Consider the following 20,249-nt stretch of genomic DNA (forward strand, 5'->3'; position numbering starts at 1 on the left):
AAAAAAGCAGCCTGGAGATGTAAAAGAAAATGGTGTATGGGGGTGGGGGCACTCAACACCACCTCTCCATCATAAGCACCCCCCACTTTGTTCTTATCCACGGCTTTGCTTTCCATCCCACCCCTCACCAGCACCCTGAGCCCTCTGAGGCTACAGTTCCAGCGAAGAAGGCCAAAGAAGGGAGCGGATAGTCCTTTGAGCCTAGAAGGAGTGGTTCCTGCTGCCTGGAAAGGCCCCCACACTCTCCCCCTCCCATAACCTTGGCCCCGTTGGGCAGTGGGCCGGTGGCCTTACTGTTGTTCAGGGCCTCTCCCGCAGCCCAAGTAACCTGTTGTGCCTGCTGTCCCACTCACAGAGGGACTGGAGGAGACAGAGGGAACTGAAACAAAGTCCTGAGTGCCCAGGCCCTCCTCTGCCAGCTGCCCCAGTTCCCTCATCCTTCCCTCTGGGGGAGCGGGCTGCACTGTGCAGTGAGAGCCCCAGAGGGGCTGGCCAGCAGGCCCGTGTGCCCAAGGCTTTGTCCAGCAGGCCTGCTCCTGGCCAACCTCCCCTCCTCCCTGCCTGACTTCCCCCTCCCCCACTCCCACCCGGAGCTCCTGGCCCAGGCCTAACAAGCAGCCCATTGTGCCTCTGAGAGCAGGCACGGGCAGCCTGCAGGCGATCGCCCGCAGAGGCCTGTTTCCTGGGTCCTTGACTCCCACCCAGCTGGCCTGACCCCCTCCCACAGCTGTCCCCTCCAACCCCCCACCCCAAGGTTGAGCCCAGAGGGCATGGGCAGCCAGAGCCCAGTAGGGCTTTCCCTTCTTCCTTCCTTCCCCACAGAGGGCACACAGAGGAGCAGCTGGCACACCAGGAGCCCTCCAACCTTGATCCAAGCATGCAGGCTCCACCCTGCAGCCTCCCCGCTGGGCTCAGCCTGGACGACTTCATCCCTGGCAATCTCCGGGCTCACATAGGGTCATCCTCCCAGGGGGCACGGGTGAGTGACAGTGAAGAGAGGGTTACTGTGGGCCCAGAGTTGATGGGGACCTCAAAGGACAGGTGGGGGAGCAGGAGGATTAAAGGGAAGGAAGGGGCAGAAGATAGCTCTAGAGAGCTTTGCGGGCTACCTACAAAGGGGTTAGGCTAACCCTCCAGCGCTCACCATGGGGTAAACCTTGTCCATGGTTCCCGCCCTTCTGCGGAAACTTCGGGCCTGAGCTGCTGCTCCTGGCCCCTCCCCACAGGTGCCTGTGATCCGGAATGGTGGCTCCAACACCCTTAATTTCCAGTTTCATGACCCTGCGCCCAGGACCGTGTGCAATGGGTACTTACCCTCCAGGAGAGATGCTTCCCGGCACCCAGGTGGGTCTGCTCCAAGATCCCCATGTTGGGGGTGGGGGGGATCAGAGCTTCGTGGGCCTTTGACCTGGTACCACCCTGTGATGGGCAGGAGGGCCAGGAAGGCAATGGCAGGACTCTCAAGGTCCTGGGCCTCCAAGCTCAGCTAGCTGCCCTTCTCTGCGTGAGCACTGGTGTCCTGTGAGTGTAAAATGTGCTGTGGGAGAGCAGACCGATGCATCTCTTCTCCTCCTCCTGTACCCCAGTGCCAGGGGAAGGAAGTATGCAGGGGACACAGTCTTGGGAGGCTGGGGGACCTCTAGCAGACAATGGAATAGCGTGGATTTGGGATGGAAGTGTGGAGGAACGTGAGCATATGTTGTCTGCCGAAAGTGTGGGGGCCAAACCCCACAGCAGGGCCTAGGGGCTGCTCCAGTCTGTACTCACCAGCCAAACGGAAGTTTGGAGAGGCAGCTCTGAGAGCCCGTCAGCTCCTAGGCTCCTACCAGTCACCAGAGTCTGGGCCATGGGGTCCAGAAGATCCTGGGACCTTCTGGGTGCAGGTCTACCCTGAAGGCCCCTCTCCTGAGGAGGGAACCTCCTTCATTGAGCATCCTCTTGAGGCAGGCTCTGTGTCAAGTAGTTTATTCATTTGACAAATAATTGTTGAACACTTAGAGCTTGTAGGACACTGAAAAGACACATTCACAAGCCTTATTTCATTTAATCCCTTGAAGTCCTGGAAAGGTAAGCTACAATTATCAGCACCTTCCTAGTAAGGACCTGAGTCTCAGGGATGTTCAGTTGCAGAGGCTGAACCGAGATTCAAACCCTGGTCCTTCCAGGCCTGAAGACCTTCTGCTGCTACACTGGTGACTTGGGGGCTGAAGGTTCTGGGGAAGTTGAGGATGGTAGCCACTGTTGAGACGTAGCCACGTCTGGGGAATGAGTTTCTGTCCCTTATCAAGAGCCTTGAGGGGCGCCTGGGTGGCTCAGTCAGTTAGGCGTCCGATTTTGGCTCAGGTCGTGATCTCGCAGTTCATGAGTTCGAGCCCCGCGTCGGGCTTTGTGCTGACAGCTTGGAGCCCGGAGCCTGCTTCGGATTCTGTGTCTCCCTCTCTCTGCCCCTGCCCCACTCGCATTCTGTGTCTCTCTTGAAAATAAAAACAAACATTAAAAGAAAAAAGAGCCTTGTGAGTGTGTGTCAGGCACTGTGCTCGGCACGGTCACACACACTGGATCTCCCTGGATTTTTGCCATGATTACCCTTGTTTTACAGAAGTGGAAACTGAGTCACTGAGAGGTTGCTTGCTGTGCCCCAGGTCACACAGCCAGTAGGTGGCAAGATGGCATCTGAATTCTTTGTCCCCTCCATCCCTTTTCTGCCGCACCCTGCTGCCTTCCCAGCTGGGACCGTCCCCAGCATTCTCTGCCAGTAATGATTCGCAGCCCTCATTCTGAAGACTTTAGGGCAGCCCGAGGAAAGGATAGGGTGGACTTGGGCACAGATTTCTCGGGAAAAATCCACTTTCATTCACTCGAACTTAAAAAATAAACAAAGGCCTGTGGTCTTGCTGGGGATGGGGAAGTTTGTAGAGTCCAAGCCATCAGTCCAAACAAACAAGGAGATGTTTAAATTTTTTGCACCCACAGGATCAGTGTTCTGAAGAGCAAAGGGACAAACAAGTCCAGGTGGGGCCGCTGCCCGTTGCTAATGCTCTACTGCACACTCCCCACAGACCCTGCCTGGTATCAGACCTGGCCAGGTCCTGGGAGCCAGCCCCCTGGGAGCCAGAAGACCCCTGCCTCCCAGCACCCCCACAACTGGTCAGCCACATGGACCAAGGACAACAAACGTCGGGACAAGCGCTGGATCAAGTATGAAGGAATCGGGCCCGTGGATGAGAGCGGCATGCCTATTGCCCCCCGATCTGTGAGTCCAGGGCTGGAGGCCACTGACAGATGGGGCCTAGGGACCCGCGCTGATCTCCACTTCTGTGAATTAAAGTGGGAGCCACAAAGAATGCACCCAAACCATTTCAGACTAAAGCAGGGCTCAACCATGATGGGTTTTGGGGGGTCATAAGCCACATAAAATTACAGGTGCTCTTGTGTGTCTGAGTTGCACAAGTGGTCTGTGGGGGGAAAGGGGATCTAGAATGCCCCCAGGTTCTCAGAGGAGCAGAGTTCCTGCTGTAAGGGCTGAGCGAGGCAGGGATCCCCTCTGTTCATAGCCACGGGGCCTAGCACAGCCAAGGAGTGAATGACTGGGCTGAATGAGCTAGCGAGAGTCCTCTGAGTGAGAAGGCCTCACACGGTGGCAGGCATGGAAGGATCCAGGGCCCAGGCTCTGAGGAGCCTGCCCTTCTTCCACTGCATGCCTGTCTTGAGCCAGCCACCTGCCTTCAGTTCTCCACCTGGAACTGAAGTTGGTAACATGCTTCCCACAGCTGTTTTCAGCCTCCAGTGAGGCAGGGGCCATGAAATAACAGCCTGTGTTATTGCATTTATTTTTCATTGTGTGCAAATATATGTTTGTTGTAGAAATACCAGAAATATAGAAAAGCAAAGAGGGAAAACAGAAAACACCCCAAATCTCATAGCCTCGGGACCATCACTGAGGGAGATCCTTCCCTATACCTTGTTCATATGTAATGTGCTACATGAAGTTACTGTTATTAGACATATCACAACAGCCCCCCCACTGGGGCTTCAAGGGTGGCCAGAGAAATGACCAGTGTGGAAAAACTCCTGTGGCTTCATATCAAGAGGGTGGTCTGACTTTGTCTTTTCTGACCCCAGAGTGTTGACAGCCCCAGGGACTGGTACCGAAGAATGTTCCAGCAGATTCACCGGAAAATGCCAGGTGAGACAGGCTTCTAGGGCCCTCTCTCTGCCTGATTGGGCTCCACCCCTGAGGCAGGGGGAGGGACGGGCAGAAAAGGGAACGTACCTGCTCAGGGAGGTCTCCACCACCCCAGGCTCTGTGGTGAGCGGTCCCTAAAACAGGCCAAAGGGTTTGGAGCCTTCAAAGTCTTCTCTGTCCTTGGGCGGGGAGGGGGGACGATGACCAGACACTGTCCCTGGTATCCTCTGAGAGTTCTAGGAAGCCATGCAGTCACTCATTTGTCACATCAGCCCCCTGGTCACCTATTGAGCACTTACTGTGTGCTGAGCAGCACTATTCTGGGTGCTGAAGATAAAACAGGGAATAAAAAAGAATGTCGTTGCTGCAGTGAAGCTGAAGACAGAGGGAGACACAGAATGAACAGATAAATATTTAATATGACAGATTGTGGTAAGGGCAAGGGAGAAAAGAAAAGGTCAGTGCCCAGTGTGGGCTGGTCAGGGAAGGCCCTGATAGGTGGTGGCATCTGAGCAGAGCTGAGGGAGGGAAGGAGTCGGCCCTGCAGAGCCAGGAGAGGAGCCTGGCAGCAGGGGGAGTGGCAGAGACCCAGAGGCAGAAGCAGGCCTTTCTGGAGCAGCAAGGAGAGGCTGGGCTGGGGTGAGAGGGGCACTGGTGGGAGACAGAGGCAGAGTGATGGGATCTGGTCACGGTGGGCCTTTAGGGCCATTATCAGACTTTGGTTTCTACTCCGTAAGAGCTGAGGAGCCGCTGGGAGGTTCTGAGCAGAAGAGTGACCTGCTCTGGAGGCTGGCCCCGGCTGCCGGGTGGGGAGGAGACTCTGGAGGCCCGGCTGCCAGGTGGGGAGGAGACGAGGATGCAGGATGCAGTGAACCACTTAGGGGGCCTGGCTTTAATCCAGGTTAGAGACGGACAGTGTCTCAGACCAGGGCAGTAGCAGTGGGACTTGTGGGATTGTGGAGACAGAGTCATGGGGATTTGCTGATGGATTGGATGTGGCATGAAGGAGAGATGTCACGGATGACTTGAAACCTGAGCAAGTCAAAGAGCGCCCCTCTTATAAGTACAGGGAAGTGAGACAGGTACAGTCTAAGGGGTGTTCAGTTTTAGATGAGGTCCATCTGCTTGGGGGTGTCAAGCAGGCAGTTAATATGCAAGTCGGCAGTTCAGGGGTGAGGCCTAAGCTACAGATGGAAATACCTGGGATTCACTCAAAGATATTTTGATTTAAAGCCCCCAACTAATTCCAATGTGAATTCCTGCAATAGACAGTATTTTTTTTTTTTTTTTAAGCCAGAAGACTAGACAGGATCACCTGGGGAGATAGACAGAGGCCCAAGGACTGAGTCCCCAGGCACTTGGATGTTCAGAGATTTGAGAGATGAGCAGAAATCAGCCAAGCAGACAAAGAAGGTACAGCAGGGAAGCCAAGTGAAAAAGAACTTTCCAGGAGGAATGATCCACTGTGACAGATTGACCATTTTAAAAAATATTTTTAAAGTTTGTTTGTTTTTGAGAGAGAGAGAGCCAGCAGGGGAGGGGCAGAGGTGGAGAGGGAGAGAAAGAATCCCAAGCAGGCTCCACGCTGTCAGAGTGGAGCCTGATGTGGGCTGGAACTCACCAACTGTGAGATCGTGACCTGAGCTGAAAGAAAACAAGAGTTGGAGGCTTAACTGACTGAGCCACCCAGGCACACTGACCATTTTGATTTGGTAACATGGAGGTCACTGGGGGTCTTTCATAAGAGCAGTTGGGGGCAATCTGTTGGAGCTGAAATCTGCTTACCAAAAAGGGGCATTGGAGACAGTGAGTTAGTGATGGCACAGCTGTTTCTTGCAAAGGAAAGCCAAACAGTCTAGGAGCTGGAGGACGTATGGGATCTGGGGAGAGGCATTTTGGTTTGCATTTAAGACAAGTGCTGTTGTGGCACGTCTGCATGCCAAGGGGATCAAGTGGGTTGGCTGGTCAGCAGCTTTTCCTAGGAGGCCCCGGAAAGTCATGAGCGCCATGAGGAGTGGGTCTGGGCAAAGGGGGAAGGACAGGCATTCAGAAGGGGGTGCAGAAAGGGAAAGAGGGAGAAGGGGAGGTGGAATTTCCCCAACCTGACATGGTGAGGGCAGGTTTACAAAGGTCAGGGAAAGGGTGTGTGTGGGAACGTGGGGAGGGAGGAACAGGAGGGTTTGGGCAAGTCCGCTGCCTGGGTTGGCTCACTCAGGCCCGAGGTCTGCCAGAGGCATTTCAAGCCCTCCAGAGAACTGCCCTCCTAATTCCTTCCCTCCCTCGGGACATTCTTCAGGCCCTGACTCAGCCCCTTGTCCCCTGCTCTAGCAGGAGGATGGCTGGGAGCAGCTGAGGGAGCCTCACAGGGCTCGGTGTCCTCACTTGCGGCCCCATCCCTGATCTGGTCCTTTCTGCTCCTGCAGACCTGCAGCTGGACTGGACCTTTGAGGAATCACCCAAAGGTGAGGGGATGCGGGTGGCCCGCCCCAACTCAGTGCCTGCATTTGCCCATCTCGTAAGCCGTGCCTGGCTTTGAGGTTCCCCCGTTGGCTTCCTTCAACTTGAGAAGTTCCTATAGCCCTTTTTCAGTGAGCTTCAAATCCCCTGGTAGGTGGCGATGAAAAACCTCAGCTTCGCTGTCCAATCGACATCTTAGCCCTGGCTCTGATTTCTCTGGGCTTCTCTCTCATCATCTGTAAAATGGGGACACTACCTACCCCAGAGTTGTGGAGATTTAGTAAAGAGTGTGAAGCCCTTGGTGCAAACCCCAACCCTGTTCCCACAAGCCACCCACGAGCATGTGTGAGCGTGGGTGCCAGAGCCTTCAATGGTCACCCAGGTATCCTCAAGCTCAGCTCTCACTTCCCCTGGCCTGTCTTCTCCCACCCTCAGTGGCTTCCTCCTGTGCGGCCTCTGCAGACTCAAGGCATCCAGCGCCCCAGCAAAGACCAGCTGCCAGGCCAGGCCAGGCCTCTTCTCTGAGTGGGTGAGCCATCCTAGGAAAGGGGCCCAAGTGCTGCAGAGGGGTGCTAGCTTCCTTGTGAGGACTGGCACCCCCTGGTGGCCATGGCCGGTGCAGCCTCTCCGTGCCCCCCTCCCTCTGCCCTACCCCACAGCTCTGCTCCTCCTTAGGGTCCCCACCACTCCAGATACCCTCCTCGCAGCCAGGGCCAAAGGGGAATGGCGGGCAGGGGTGGACTCCGCACCCATTCCTGGTCAGGAATGCCTGTGATTCTTTTGTGGTTGGTAGCAGGAACTCATCACACCAAAGATCCACAGGTCATATGGGGTGGAGAGTGGAGTGGCCCACAGGCTGGGTGTGGACCTGTGGCCATTCACTCCACAGCCTTAGAGAAAACAAGGGGTGCAGAGGATCCCAAGTTTCCTCCCAAGTCGGGGGAGATGAGGATGAGAGAGGCACCCTTCCACATAAGTGAAGGATGTAGTTCCTTTGTTCTGCACAAACCACACAAGCCCAGCCCAGGCTGCCAGGGTCCTGGAGGGGCTCAGCCAGACCTTGAGAATCAGGAGCTCTGCTCACAGTGAAATCAATGGGTTTCTTATTCCTTTATAGGAAGGGATTACCCTCATTAGTGTGGCCATAACTGGCCTGTGGCTCTTGGTGTCATCAGTAAGATAGAGGCTAAGAGCTCAAGATTTGAACCCAGAGTTTGGATTCAAGCTGCTGTGCTGCCACTAGCCATGTGACCTTGGGCACCTTAACCAATCTCAGCCATCTGTTGAGTGGGGACCACAAGGTGGTTGTGAGTATAAAGGCACACAGCAAGTCTCCACAAATATCACTAATATACAGGATTAAATATGACTAGAGCTCCCTTAAATTAGGAATGGTGTATTCTAGTCTCATTACCACTGTTATTACTAATATCATTATTTCTAAAATAGAGAATAGAGTCATACAGCCAATAAATCCTCACCTTCCGGTCAGACATTCCATCATTTGATAAGCTTGGTACAGTGAATCCACTTGGTGGAAACATTCAAACTCAACAGAGGCTGGAACATTTAAGCCAGCCAAGAAAGGAGCCCTGGAGGGGAACTAGGGCAAATGTGACCATGTGGAGCTTTGGTGGCTGGAGTGTTTTCACAGATGACATCACTGAATCCAGAACCCTTAAGGGACTGAGGCTGAGGGAACAGAAATAGCTTACCCAGGCTCCTGAGTCAGGGCCACAGGCTCTTTCCCCTGCCCTGGGTTCTCCTTGGACTAGGATGTGGTCCCACACTCAGGCATGTGTGTAAGACCGCTCAGCTGTGACAGCCAGAAAGACCAGCTTCATCAAAGCTGCACAGACATACATAGCCACAGCCATGGGGCCAGACTGAACACGAATGTAGACTATTTCACCAAGGCCAGTAGGAAAGGTCTAGCCATAGCTTCACCACACCCTCATGAAGGTGGGAATCCTACTCATATTATAGGTATCGAATCTGAGGCTCTGAGAGCCCTGTAACTTGCCAAAAGGTCACAGCTAAGTGGTAGAGCTGGCATTTGAACTCAGAGCTCGTAACTTTCCACTATGTAACACTGCTTTCGCAGGCTGGAGCCAGTAGTGAGGGGTGATGTGTGTATGTGCAGGGCTGTGTTTTCACGTATGCCTCAGTCTCCCTAAAAGGAAACTGAAGAGATGTCCTCCCCTGTCTTTAGAAGAAGTTGGGACCCCTCTGAAGAGTCTTCTAGAAGCACCTTCAACTGTAATCCTGGAGCATCCTCCCTACACCAGACCCCACATCAGGTAGCCTTCCCAGCATCCTCCCCACACTACCCCCAATGCTGTGCCCTTTGGCCAGTCCCCTCTGCCGAAAGAGTATAGATAATGCCCTTTCAGTTTGGGGCCTGTCCTGTGCAGCCCTGAAAGCCCAGAATCCTTAGGAGGGCACTGGCAGGCACAGGGGTGAGGCAGTGGCCTACAAGCCAACTTTTTGAGCCTGGACAGTCTCCTGGCACCCCTCTACTCAAGCTGATGCCCACCAACTTCCATGCAGGTGCTCAGACGCCAAGAGAAAGTGGAAAATGTCTGGACGGAAGATTCTTGGAACCAATTTCTGCAAGAACTAGAGAGTGGGCAGAAGGTGAGTGTCCTCCTGGCCCTCTGAGAGTGGTCATACTCCTTAGCTAGTGCATTTACAAAAGGGGATTCACCCCCTCTGACTTACCTTTCCCACCCTTAGCCCAAGAAACCGCTAGTGGATGACCCTGTTGAGAAGCCCTCCCAGCCCATTGAGGTGAGTGCTGCAGGATAGGTTGGTGAAGGAGAGAGACAGCTATGTTGGGGGACAAATGAGGGAGACTCCTGGGTGGTATTGGCCCCAGTGACCGTGGGCAAAGGCCAGAGACCCAAAGCTCTGACCCTCTCCAGTCCCATAGAGTTGACCTCTGTACGCCCAGCACCTGGGACAGTACCTGGCATACAGTATACACTCAAATATGTGTTGAATCAATGTCTATTGACCAAAGCAGGACCAGAGAAGGGAGTGGTCAGTGTGGACTTGTCAGGAAGTGTTCTTGGAGGTGGAGCTGGGCTCTCAAGATTTGGGAGAGCTTGTTGAGCCAGAGAGAGAGCACTCAGTGTGGGGAGACACAGAGGCAAAGGCTGGAGGGGCAGCAGGAGGGAGAGCAGGTGGAGTACAGGCTGTGGAAAGCACAGAAGACTTGATCAGAGAGGAAATAGGGAGCCTTATAGGCTCTGGAGCAGGGAAGTAACAAGACAACAGACACTATCAGGAAGTACTAAGGTACTATCATGGGAGTAGGGATGGGCGAGCCCGGTCAGATGGGAGGGACCAGTGAGAAGCTGTGGAAAGGCCATCCTGATACCCTGAGACAGCTCTGGGCAGGCCCACAGGCAGGGAGCCTGCCCTTTACCCAAGCACTGCGTGCTTTGTCCAGCTGCCCATTGGGTTTCTCACATCTGACCTTCGATCAGCGCTCCCGCACTGTGTCCTCCACCACCCCGCGCTCCCGCCCCTTCCTCCCTCTCCCCACCCCCGTTACTGCCCAAGTCTCTCCCCATAACCCGCCCCCAGGTCCTGCTGGAGAGAGAGCTGGCCAAGCTGAGCGCGGAGCTGGACAAGGACCTGCGGTCAATTGAGACCCGGCAGCCATCCCCCAAGGTACCGGCCTCCCAGTCCCCTCCTGGGACCCTGAGCCCGCAGCAGCTGAGCGTGGGTGGGAGGGGCAGGCAGACCAGAGGTGTTGCCTCCAGCGCGACCTTGGACGGACTTCATCCCTGTCTGCTCTCTCCTTTATAAAATGCAGGGCGTTGACTTTTCCAAATGACCCCTAAGAACCCTTCCAGGCGGACTCCACGTCAGCCTGACGTCCTAGTGCCGGGGGCTCCCCGCCCCGGCCTCGCCCCGCCCCGCACCGCCCCCCCCCCCCGACCTCGGCCCGCAGGGACCCCAACCCTTACCCGGCCCCAGTTTCCTGGGCCGGCCTCCCCTCTTCCGCCACCCCACAGTTCCTCCCCCGGCTCGTCGGCTCCTCCCGGGTTCCCGGCCCTCCCGCCTGCGCGGGCGACTCTAGGACCCCGCGTCCCTCCTGCCCCTTCCCACCCCTCCCGCCCTTCCGAGCAGCAAACTTTTCCGGAGGCGGCGGCCTCGGCTGCCGCGGGGCCCCGGCGTCCCGGGCCCTGACCGCGCCCGGTCTCCCCGCACAGAGTTCCCAAGTGCCCCGACGGTGCCGGGAGCCGCGGCCTCCAGCGCGGTGAGTGGCCCGGCGGGGCGCCGGGGACGTGGCGCGGGGAGGGGGCGGCCGCGCTGGGAAGGGGGGGCGAGCCCCGCGGAGGGCGCGGGAGGAGGGGCCTGGGAGGTTGGCCAGTGGCCGCGGAGGGAAACCTGTCCCCGTCAGAGGACTGGGTGGCCGCGGCCAGCGGCGGAGCGAGGCCGAGGGAGCCTCGCGCTTCCCACGCGCCCTCCCGCGGCCCCAGGCCGCACCCTTTCCCGGCCGCGACCGCTGGGGAAGTAGGACATCCTGTTCAGAGCCCGGGACGTGGGAGACGCCTTGGGAAGAGGCGGCGGGAGATGCGGGGAGACTTTTGGGCGGGCAGGGGTGAGCGGCGTAGGGTGTGAGGCCCCGGACAGGTGGCTCACTCGCTGTGTCCCGCGCAGCCCGGCCTCCGCCTGGAGCTCCAGTTACCCGAATGCACTTTACCAGGGTTCCTCCCGGCCCCTGAGCCCCCACAGAATGGCGGATGGAACAAGCCCCTTCCTAGGTCGCAGGGACTTTGTCTACCCTACCTCGGCCCGAGGTAAGGACCAGCTCTTTTTCTCACCCAGACGCCCGCCGCCACGCACCAGTTATGCTGGTGCCTGGGCTGGGGGTGGGGGGCGGTGGGGGTGGGGGTGGGGAGGCAGGACGTTCATAGAGCCCCCTGCTTCCACTGGTCCCTGTCATGGGGTGGGGGGGGGGAGCGGAACACCATCCCAACTCCGCCCCCCCAGACGTGGCGTTCCCAAGCTGAGGTAGCGCTTCTCCACAGACCCTAGTGCCTCTGAACGAGGGGGCAGCCCAGCCAGGAAGGAAGAGAAGAAGGTAAGGAGGGGTGAAAGCACCAGGGTCAGGGTGCGAGGGGGTCTGGGGTGGGTCCCGGTGATGGCTGTTTCAGACCCGCCGCCTGCTTGACTGAAGTGACTCCCTCTGTCCTCTCCTCCTGCCCAGAGGAAGGCCGCCAGACTCAAGTTTGACTTCCAGGCACAGTCCCCCAAGTAAGTGCCCTTCTCTCTCCTCCCCACCCCCAGGACTGTCTCTGCACCCTATGGGAGGAGGGGAGGACAGGGCTGCCGGGGCCTCCCCAGAGGTGGGTGAGACTCTGGGTGCACTAGACAGGGTCTGAAGGGAAGGAGGATTGGGAGGGCCTCACTTTGCTGGATGTCCTTACTCTGGCCTGCAGGGAGCTGACTCTGAAGAAGGGTGACATTGTCTACATCCACAAGGAGGTGGACAAGAACTGGCTGGAAGGGGAGCACCATGGTAGACTGGGCATCTTCCCTGCCAATTATGTGGAAGTAAGCAGGAGAGCAAGCAGGAGTGCGGCCTGGAGGGCGGATGGGTTGCAGAGACTTAGGGTGCAGACGCACTGACCTTCTCCACAGCCCTTCTCTGGAGCTGACTGCTTCCCACACATCTCACAGGCTTCCTGATAGGTAAAACTGTGAACTCCAGGGGCAGGGGCCTGGTCAGCCTCATTCATGCCCTTGGCCCCCACAGGGCTGCACCCAGTACTTTGCCTGTACTCAGGACATGTTTCTTAAATGAGGACTAAAGGTAGAGCGCAGCCCATGGAGGAGAACCAAGCGACCCCATCCCTGTGCCCAGACTTTCACCATTCAGCAGCTGTCTCAAGCTGTCTTTGGGAAGGATCCCAAGGGCAACTGGCAAGGGCATGTAGTGTGTGACAGCTTTCTAATCACATCACATATACATGCATCACTTTGTTCATCTGTAGTACCTTCCTTGTTCTCTCATTAACCTGAGAAGAGATCAGTCATCCCCACTTTACAGATGCCCTTGTAAGGTTCAGAGACAAGTGGTTAAGTACAAGATCCAGAGGTGCCTGACTGGCTCAGTGGGTAGAGCATGCGACTCTTGATCTTGGGGTTGTGAGTTTGAGCTTCACATTGGGAGTAGAATTTACTTAAATAAAGAAAACTTTATTTTCCTTGAGTATTTAATGATATAAATTTCTGTGTAAGCACTGATTTAACTATGCTCCACAGGTTTTGATGTTTTGCTTTTTTTTAATTCAACTCAAAGTATTTTCTCATTTCCTTTGTGACTTCCTCTTTGACCCATGGATTGGGTTATTGTTTAATTTGGGCTCTTGATTTGATAAGAATCAGTAGGCCTCCCTTACCTTCAGAACAGTCTCTGTGATTCTGAAACTCCACCAAATATATGCAGTATCCCGTGTTATTAGTCATTTACATATTAGTATGAAATAGTTTACTAGCTTCTTGATTTTTTTTATGAATAGGGTGAAGCAAAGGGAATGTGGGGATTCTAGGCACCTGGTGGGGTAGAAGGAACAGGGAAGAAGGATACTTGGTATCGGCAGTGGTGTTAGATCCTCACTTTTAGATCAGGTTGCAAGATGTTCCCTGCTTTTTAGAACTCTTCATTTACTTCTGTACTCTAATTTAAACTGTCTCTTAGGACTGACTTCCATCTTTGTTCTTCCACTGCCTACTCCACATACCACAGGGGAAATTCTTCCTCCAGTAGCCTTCTGGGACTAACCACCCCTTGGCTGTGCTCACCCTGGCCACCCCAAAGCTTGTGTCTGCTGTCTGTATCCTTGCTGGCTTCTGGGGCACATCTCACCGATACCATCTTCTCTTTGTTACCTCACCCTCCCGGGAGCCTCAGGTCTGCCCAGTTGATGCCCAGGCTTAACCTTTCTTCCTCTAGGTGCTGCCTGCAGATGAGATCCCTAAGCCCATCAAGCCTCCAACCTACCAGGTGCTGGAGTATGGAGAAGCAGTGGCCCAGTACACTTTCAAGGGGGATCTGGAGGTGGAGCTGTCCTTCCGCAAGGTGCGGCCAGGCAGGAAGTGGGGGGGGGGGGGCGGTCAGGGGCCGGTGAGGACATGGGTAAATATGTGTAGCTAAAACATTTTTTTAAGGAGTCAAGTGTACCCATCTTCTCCCAGTATTTAAAAATTTTCCTAATCTCTTTGCATATGTTTCCCCTAATTTAGCCCATTTTTTAAAAGTTTGAAACTTCTAGAGTAGTTGTACTTTTTTCAGTTGCAGGTTGGTAGGCTGTGAGGATCATAATCAGCATTTTTATAAGAACAGAATGGAAATCTTATAATGCCTTGCATGTAGAAAGGGTATTTTATCAAACTTTTAGGCACTTACATATGTACTCATGTGCGTGTGTGCGTACTGGGTTGTTATTAGAATGTTAATTTTTACTATAGATCATAAGGAAGTTTGAAAAAGTCCTAGAAAGCAGGAGCTGGTCTCGCTTTGGTTGATTTTGGGGGCAGAGACCGTGAATGCCCCTAGCGAAGGTCCTCCAGAAGAGCTATCCCCAGGGAGAGAGAGGGAAGGAGCTGGCTGGGTAGTGAGAGGTGGGGGGCGGGAGAGGGCTGGAGACCATCCTCCCCAGGGCAGCCCTGCCTAATGTCAGTCAGCATGTGGGCTTGAGGACACACTGGCTGTCCCTGGGAGTTTGTTTTTTGATGCAGTGGTGATAGATCACCCAGGGAAGAGGCAGGGACAGGACCGTGTCACGGCAGTGGCGACTGATGGCTGTCCAGTGCTTCTTACCAGTCGGCCACTGATCTCTCTTGCTCCTCACAGCAACACGATTGCTATCCCCACTTAACATGTGAGGAAACTAGGCTCAGAGAGGCACAGTAACTTGTCCGAGGCCACACAACTTGAAATCGGCAGAGCCACCAGGTTCCCCCGTGACTGGAATTCCGGGGAGAGGGTGCTTTGGAGTCAGAGGGGTACATGTCACATAGGCTTCCCAAAGAGGCAGGACTTGATCCGTGTCCAGTGCGGCATGTTGTGGGAAGAGCCCAGGCAGCCGGGGCTTGGCTCCTGATTCTACCACCTTCTAGTGACGTGACTGCACAACCTGCTGACCTGCTCTGAACTTGCTCTGTGCAAGGCATTAGGTTTAAATGAGACAGCCCCCGTGGGCACCCGCAGGGGCATGGTGCCCAGGAGGGCCTTGCAGATGCTGATGCTTTTCTGCACCCCCAGGGGGAGCGCATCTGCCTGATCCGCAAGGTGAATGAGAACTGGTACGAGGGGCGCATCTCCGGCACAGCGCGCCAGGGCATCTTCCCTGCCAGCTACGTGCAGGTGTGCCGTGATCCCCGGGTCCGGATCTGTGACGATGGCCCCCAGCTCCCTGCATCTCCCCGTCTGACCACCGCCCGTCTGGCTCGGCACTCCAGCTCCCCATTAGCACCACACAGCCCAGTCGATCCTGACTGGGGGAGCCAGACCTCCCCCCGCCGTACTGGCTTCTCCTTCCCCACCCAGGAGCCCAGAGCCCAGGGCCAGGTAAGGTGACCTGCCTCAGCTTAGAGAGCTGATCCCTGCTTCCCACACTATTTCCTCCATTCCTTTGACAGAATCCTTTGGATTCCTTCCTAGTCTGCCCCAGGACAGATCAGTGGAATAGCTGGGCAGAACCTTGCACGGCAGAGCCACCCTGGCCTTGTGGACCACAGACCTCTCAAGTTGGTTCTGGCTCTTGCGCTGCAGCCCAGGAAGGCATGGGGCAGCCAGCTAGTTTTAGGTGTGACACCAAAGCCAGCCCCGACCTCCTGACCATATAGACTCCACTCTTGTGATTTGCCTGTATCAGTTTCTAGGACAGGGTCATGTGGGAGTCAGAGGTCTGCCATTCCCTTGCGTCTGACCTTAGGCAGATGACATACAGTCTCTGGATTTAGGTTTTCTCTGCTGTGGAATGGGGATAATAATTCCCACTGGAGAGGGTACTCGGGTGGGTTTGAACTAAAAGCTTATAGTAGCTGATGGGGAAAAGATATCATTGGTACTTACACTGACATAGTCCACAAACAAGTACGCTCACTCCTGTGCTCATCCATTCGCTCAGCAAACCTATGTGAGCATGAGGCACGTCCCATGCCTGGCTTTGTGCTGACGTTTAGAATCGGCCACCTACCCTAGCTGGGCCTCAGCTTCCCAGCCCCTGTGAAGTGCAATGCTCAGACAGACCTCTCTGCCATGGGGGTTCAGAGGATGAGATGGGGGCAGGAGGTAAAGTGGGAGGGCCCACTGCACTTCCCCTCCCTCATGCCTGCATGTGCCTGCCTTTCCTCCTGTGGACCCTCAGGGTTTCGGCACCTCTGGGTCAGCTCTGTCCCATCCTGGAGGCTCCAGCCGTCCCGTGGATCTGGGGACCTCCCCCAACAGCACTCAGATACACTGGACCCCGTGAGTACCATCTGGGGGTGCTTAGTCAGGGGTGGAGTGTTGCTTGCAGGCAGTGCTGAGCACAGTGACGCCCCCCCCCCCCCCCATAGCTTGCCCTTTTCCCACTAAGATAGATTTGGTAAACTCCTGCCTTTGGCACAGATGGATGATTTGCTGGGGGGCCACTTGTCTGTGGTGGTCCTGACCTGTCTCTGCTAGCCCTTTGTCCTTAAAGCAAGTTTCCCACACTCTGCCCCTTGGCCTCAGTCTCCTCACTGTGTTTCCAGCCCTGAGGTCAGTGCATGTATGTGTGAAGTGTGGGAACTGGTAGAACAGACCTGAAACACTGGGAGCTCGGAGGAGGAGGGGTTGGGGTAGTTAGGGCTTGGAGCACAGGGTGCAGGCCTGGGAAAGGATGCACTGAAGCCAGACAGAGTTGCCATTCTAGAAGCTGGGCCAGGGGCCAATGGGATTATCTGGAAAACTCAGAGGACATGGCAACACTTGAGTTAGACTCTCTGGGCCTGATCTGAGGCAGGGGCCAGACTCTAGTTGTTGCCATGATGCTGTCTCCCACAGGTATCGGGCGATGTACCAGTACCGGCCCCAGAATGAGGATGAGCTGGAGCTGCGGGAGGGGGATCGGGTGGACGTCATGCAGCAGTGTGATGATGGCTGGTTTGTGGGTATGTGGGCCTGGCAGGTGGGCTGGGGGTGGCAGGTTGGAAGGGGTATTTCAGGGTCCCAGGGAGGTGGGCTGAGGGGCAGACCAGAAGGGGATATCTGTGAGTTCTGGGCAGGATAGCTGGGGAATATCTCAGGGTCCTGGGGGATGACCCAAGGGACAGGTCAGAGTGGATATCTTGGGGTCCCTGGGAAGATTTAGTGGGCGGTCAGCCTGCCAGTGCCGATTCAGCAAAGATTTGCAGTCTGACCGACAAGCCCAGGGTCACTGATGAAGTCAGCATGGACTCAAGACAGCAGCGTTCCTGACCCTCACAGCCCTGGTCCTTCCCACCACACACCTGTCTCTGATGGGAAGGACCAAGTCTCACATCCAAATATACCCACCCCCACCGCCAGTTAGCAGCTGGCTCCCCTGCCCACAAGAGGGAGTAGAGAAAGATCCCGGCCCTTAGGGCTGGTCCTAGGGCAGCTCAGGCAAAGGACTAAAGCAGGAAGCCTCAAGTTGGCCTTGGCCTGGTTCAAGGTGACCAACCCAGCAGGCTTCACACAGCCTGTTTCCTCCAAGTGGGCAGGGCCATACAGGCCTCAGCTTCAGAGGAAGGGGCCGTTTTCAGAGAGTAGCGAGCAGCCAGAGCCCCCTCCCACAGCAGGCTGCCGAGCCTAAAGGGTGGCAAGGCTGCTTGGTGGCCCCAGGGGCAGTGTCTTGACCTGGCAACCCACCGTTTCTCATCTGAATCCTAGCACCTCATTGCTGACCAAGTTTCTGACACACCAGCGATCACGGAGCACTAACGTGTTAACAGCGCTTGCCTCAGAGGGGTGGGCTTGGGGGGCACATCCTCATTTTCCTCTGTACACTTCTGCTTTTGCTGGATTTACTTAGTTTATTTATTTATTTTGAGACAGTCAGAGAGTGCAGGGGAGGGGCAGAGAGAGTGGGAGAGAGAGAATCCCAAGCAGGCTCCACACTGACAGCACAGAGCCCGATGCGGGGCTTGAACTCACGAACTGTGAGATCATGACGTGAGCTGAAATCAAGAGTTGGATGCCTAACCGACTGAGCCACCCAGGTGCCCCTGCTTTTGAATTTTTTTTCTTTACTACTAATAAAGCTTTGCAAATGTAGACAAGAAGAAAAAGCACCACTTTTGTGGTATAAGCCACAAGTGCTTTTAGAGGAAAGACTTGGAAAGTTCAGCATCTTAGTCACGCTAGCACAGTCCGAGAGCTCGGTAGCTACATGTGGCTAGTGGTTATCATTTTGGACGGGGAAGGCTTCCTGGAGGAAGTTGGGGAGCTAGGCCTTGAAGGGCAGGGGAAGGATTAGGGGAGGCATCCCAGGTAGGGGAACAGTATCGGCAAGGCCTGGGGACAGGGTGAGCATAGGCTGCTCATAAGGAAGTCAGGATGCCAGCCTGCTAGGGGAAGGTTCAGGACCTTACTTTCATTTTATATTCCTGTGTCTTCTAGCATTCCCCCTTCTCCACCCCCAGAACATGGGTTTCTTTGGGGTTGTAGCAGACCCAAGGCCTGGATTTTACTCCCACCTCTACCCCTAAGTGCTTTTGGGGAACTCACTCTGCCTTCTCTTTAGGCCTTGCCTGCCTGTCCCATCTGTAAGGTGAAGGTGAAGGACGCCTAGGTGGCTCAGTGGGTTAAGTGTCTGACTCAATTCTGGCTCAGGTCATTGATGGTGGTGACATGGAGGCCTGCATCCAGCTCTGCACTGGGTGTGGAGGCTACTTGGGGTTCTGTCTCTCCCAAAATAAATAAATAAACATTTAAAAAAATAAATTGAAGGTGGGGCATCTGAATGGCTCGGTTGGTTAAGCATCCAGCTTAGGCTCAGGTCATGATCTCGCGGTTTGTGGGTTCCAGCCCCTCGTCGGGCTCTGTGCTGACAGCTCGCAGCCTGGAGCCTGCCTCTGATTCTGTGTCTCCCTCTTTCTCTGCCCCTCCCCACTCACACTCTGTCTCTCTGTCACTCTCTCTCTCTCTCTCAAAAATAAATAAACATTAAAAAGTTTGTTTTTAGGGGAACCTGGGTGGCTCAATCGGTTAAGCATCTGACTTCGGCTCAGGTCATGATCTCGTGGTCTTTGAGTTCGAGCCCCGCATCAGGCTCTGTGTTGACAGCTCAGAGCCTGGAGCCTGGTTTCGATTCTGTGTCTCACTCTCTCACTGTCCTTACCCCGCTTGCACTCTCTCTCTCTCTCTCTCAAAAAATAAACATTAAAAAAGTTTTTTAAATTGTTTTTAAAAATAAATTAAAGGTGAGAACAGTGAGTTTCCTCCATATTTAAGGTCTGCTAAATCTCAGATTTAAGGTCTGAATTCATCCTCCTGCTTACTTTCCTGAGGAAGGCTGGGTAATTCAGTGCTGTGTGCAAAGTTATACACTGTAGAGTACTCAAACTCCGAGTCATTGAAGTGTAGTTTTGCCCAGCTGCCCGCTAGGGGGCAGAAATGAGGAGAGCAAATCCTTCGTCCCTGGGACAGGGACTCCACATGCAGTTCCGGGCACTGCCAGTAGGGAGAAGGTCCCACACCCCCACATTCCTACTAAATAAAGAAGTTTAGGGAATTCCTTTTCTGTTTTTCTCTTTCAGGTGTCTCCCGGAGGACCCAGAAATTTGGGACATTCCCTGGAAATTATGTAGCTCCGGTTTGAGTGGTGGTCTCTGTGGCAACTCAGAGCCAAGCCAGGATGGGGGTGGGGAGCGGTAGCACTTACAGGAGGGAGAGAAGATCCACCCCCCTCCCTTCCCCAAGACCTGACCTGCTGGCATCTGCAGACAACTCCAGCAGCCATTCTTTGGAGCCCCCTCGAAGCCCCCTGGACTGCTTCCCACCTACAACTCACAAACATTCCTCCAACAGCCTTTTTATTTCCTCCCCTACCACACTCCCCAAATATAGAGGTCTGCTTTGAAGTGGAGACTGTTTCCAGGCCTTATTGAGACCAGACCCTGGAGCCCCCCACCCCGCCCTGCTATGGCATTTCCTCTAACAGGGACCAGCTCCCAGCTTCACCCCCATGGGGTTCTTCTAACAAGGACCAGCTTCCTAACCTAACAGAGACCAAAGGCCGCCTCTGCCTGGAGGAGATTCCTCCTCTTTCAGTCCAGCTTACCTGCTGCCCCCTTTGCCTTCCTGCCTCCAGCTGGGCTTGGGAGTGAGGTGGGAGAGGGACACAGCACCTCCTTAGTGCCCAAGGCCTGGTAAGAGGTCTTGCCTGAAGGCGCCCTCTTCCCAAAGGCTGCCAAGCTCTGGGCTTGGGCTGTGTGGGCCATCCTGCTGCTGTAGTGCCCAGGAAGGGCTGGGCCTCAGAGGACTGGCCTATTCCAGGTGTTTTCCCAGAAGACTGATAATGTGCTGCCCTCCAGCCTTCCCAGCTCCTCCAACCCCCAAGTCCCCTCTGAAAGAGAATGTCAAATAAATCTGGAT

General features: G+C 55.1%; 1 protein-coding gene across 2 annotated transcripts; it reads left to right on the top strand.

Annotated features, from left to right (window-relative positions):
* The first annotated feature begins 822 nt into the window (after positions 1 to 822).
* SORBS3 (sorbin and SH3 domain containing 3) lies at positions 823 to 20,249 on the top strand. 2 transcript variants are annotated; one of them, XM_047092184.1, is made up of 20 exons: positions 823 to 979; positions 1,227 to 1,344; positions 3,060 to 3,253; positions 4,123 to 4,186; positions 6,610 to 6,648; positions 7,079 to 7,172; positions 8,856 to 8,943; positions 9,194 to 9,280; positions 9,380 to 9,433; positions 10,235 to 10,321; positions 10,867 to 10,913; positions 11,318 to 11,457; positions 11,689 to 11,741; positions 11,868 to 11,914; positions 12,100 to 12,214; positions 13,617 to 13,742; positions 14,928 to 15,233; positions 16,036 to 16,136; positions 16,695 to 16,801; positions 19,412 to 20,249. In XM_047092184.1, the coding sequence occupies exons 1-20, from the start codon at positions 878 to 880 to the stop codon at positions 19,471 to 19,473; spliced, it is 2,031 nt and encodes a 676-aa protein (XP_046948140.1). In that variant the 5' UTR covers positions 823 to 877; the 3' UTR covers positions 19,474 to 20,249. The 2 variants fall into 2 exon arrangements, with proteins under 2 accessions (XP_046948140.1, XP_046948141.1); XM_047092185.1 differs by lacking the exon at positions 6,610 to 6,648.

This window comes from Lynx rufus, unplaced genomic scaffold (assembly GCF_022079265.1).
Source record: "Lynx rufus isolate CCGP_SWC_20201006 ecotype Redwood Valley unplaced genomic scaffold, mLynRuf1.p SCAF_3, whole genome shotgun sequence".
In the NCBI taxonomy this organism is placed as follows: domain Eukaryota; kingdom Metazoa; phylum Chordata; class Mammalia; order Carnivora; family Felidae; genus Lynx; species Lynx rufus.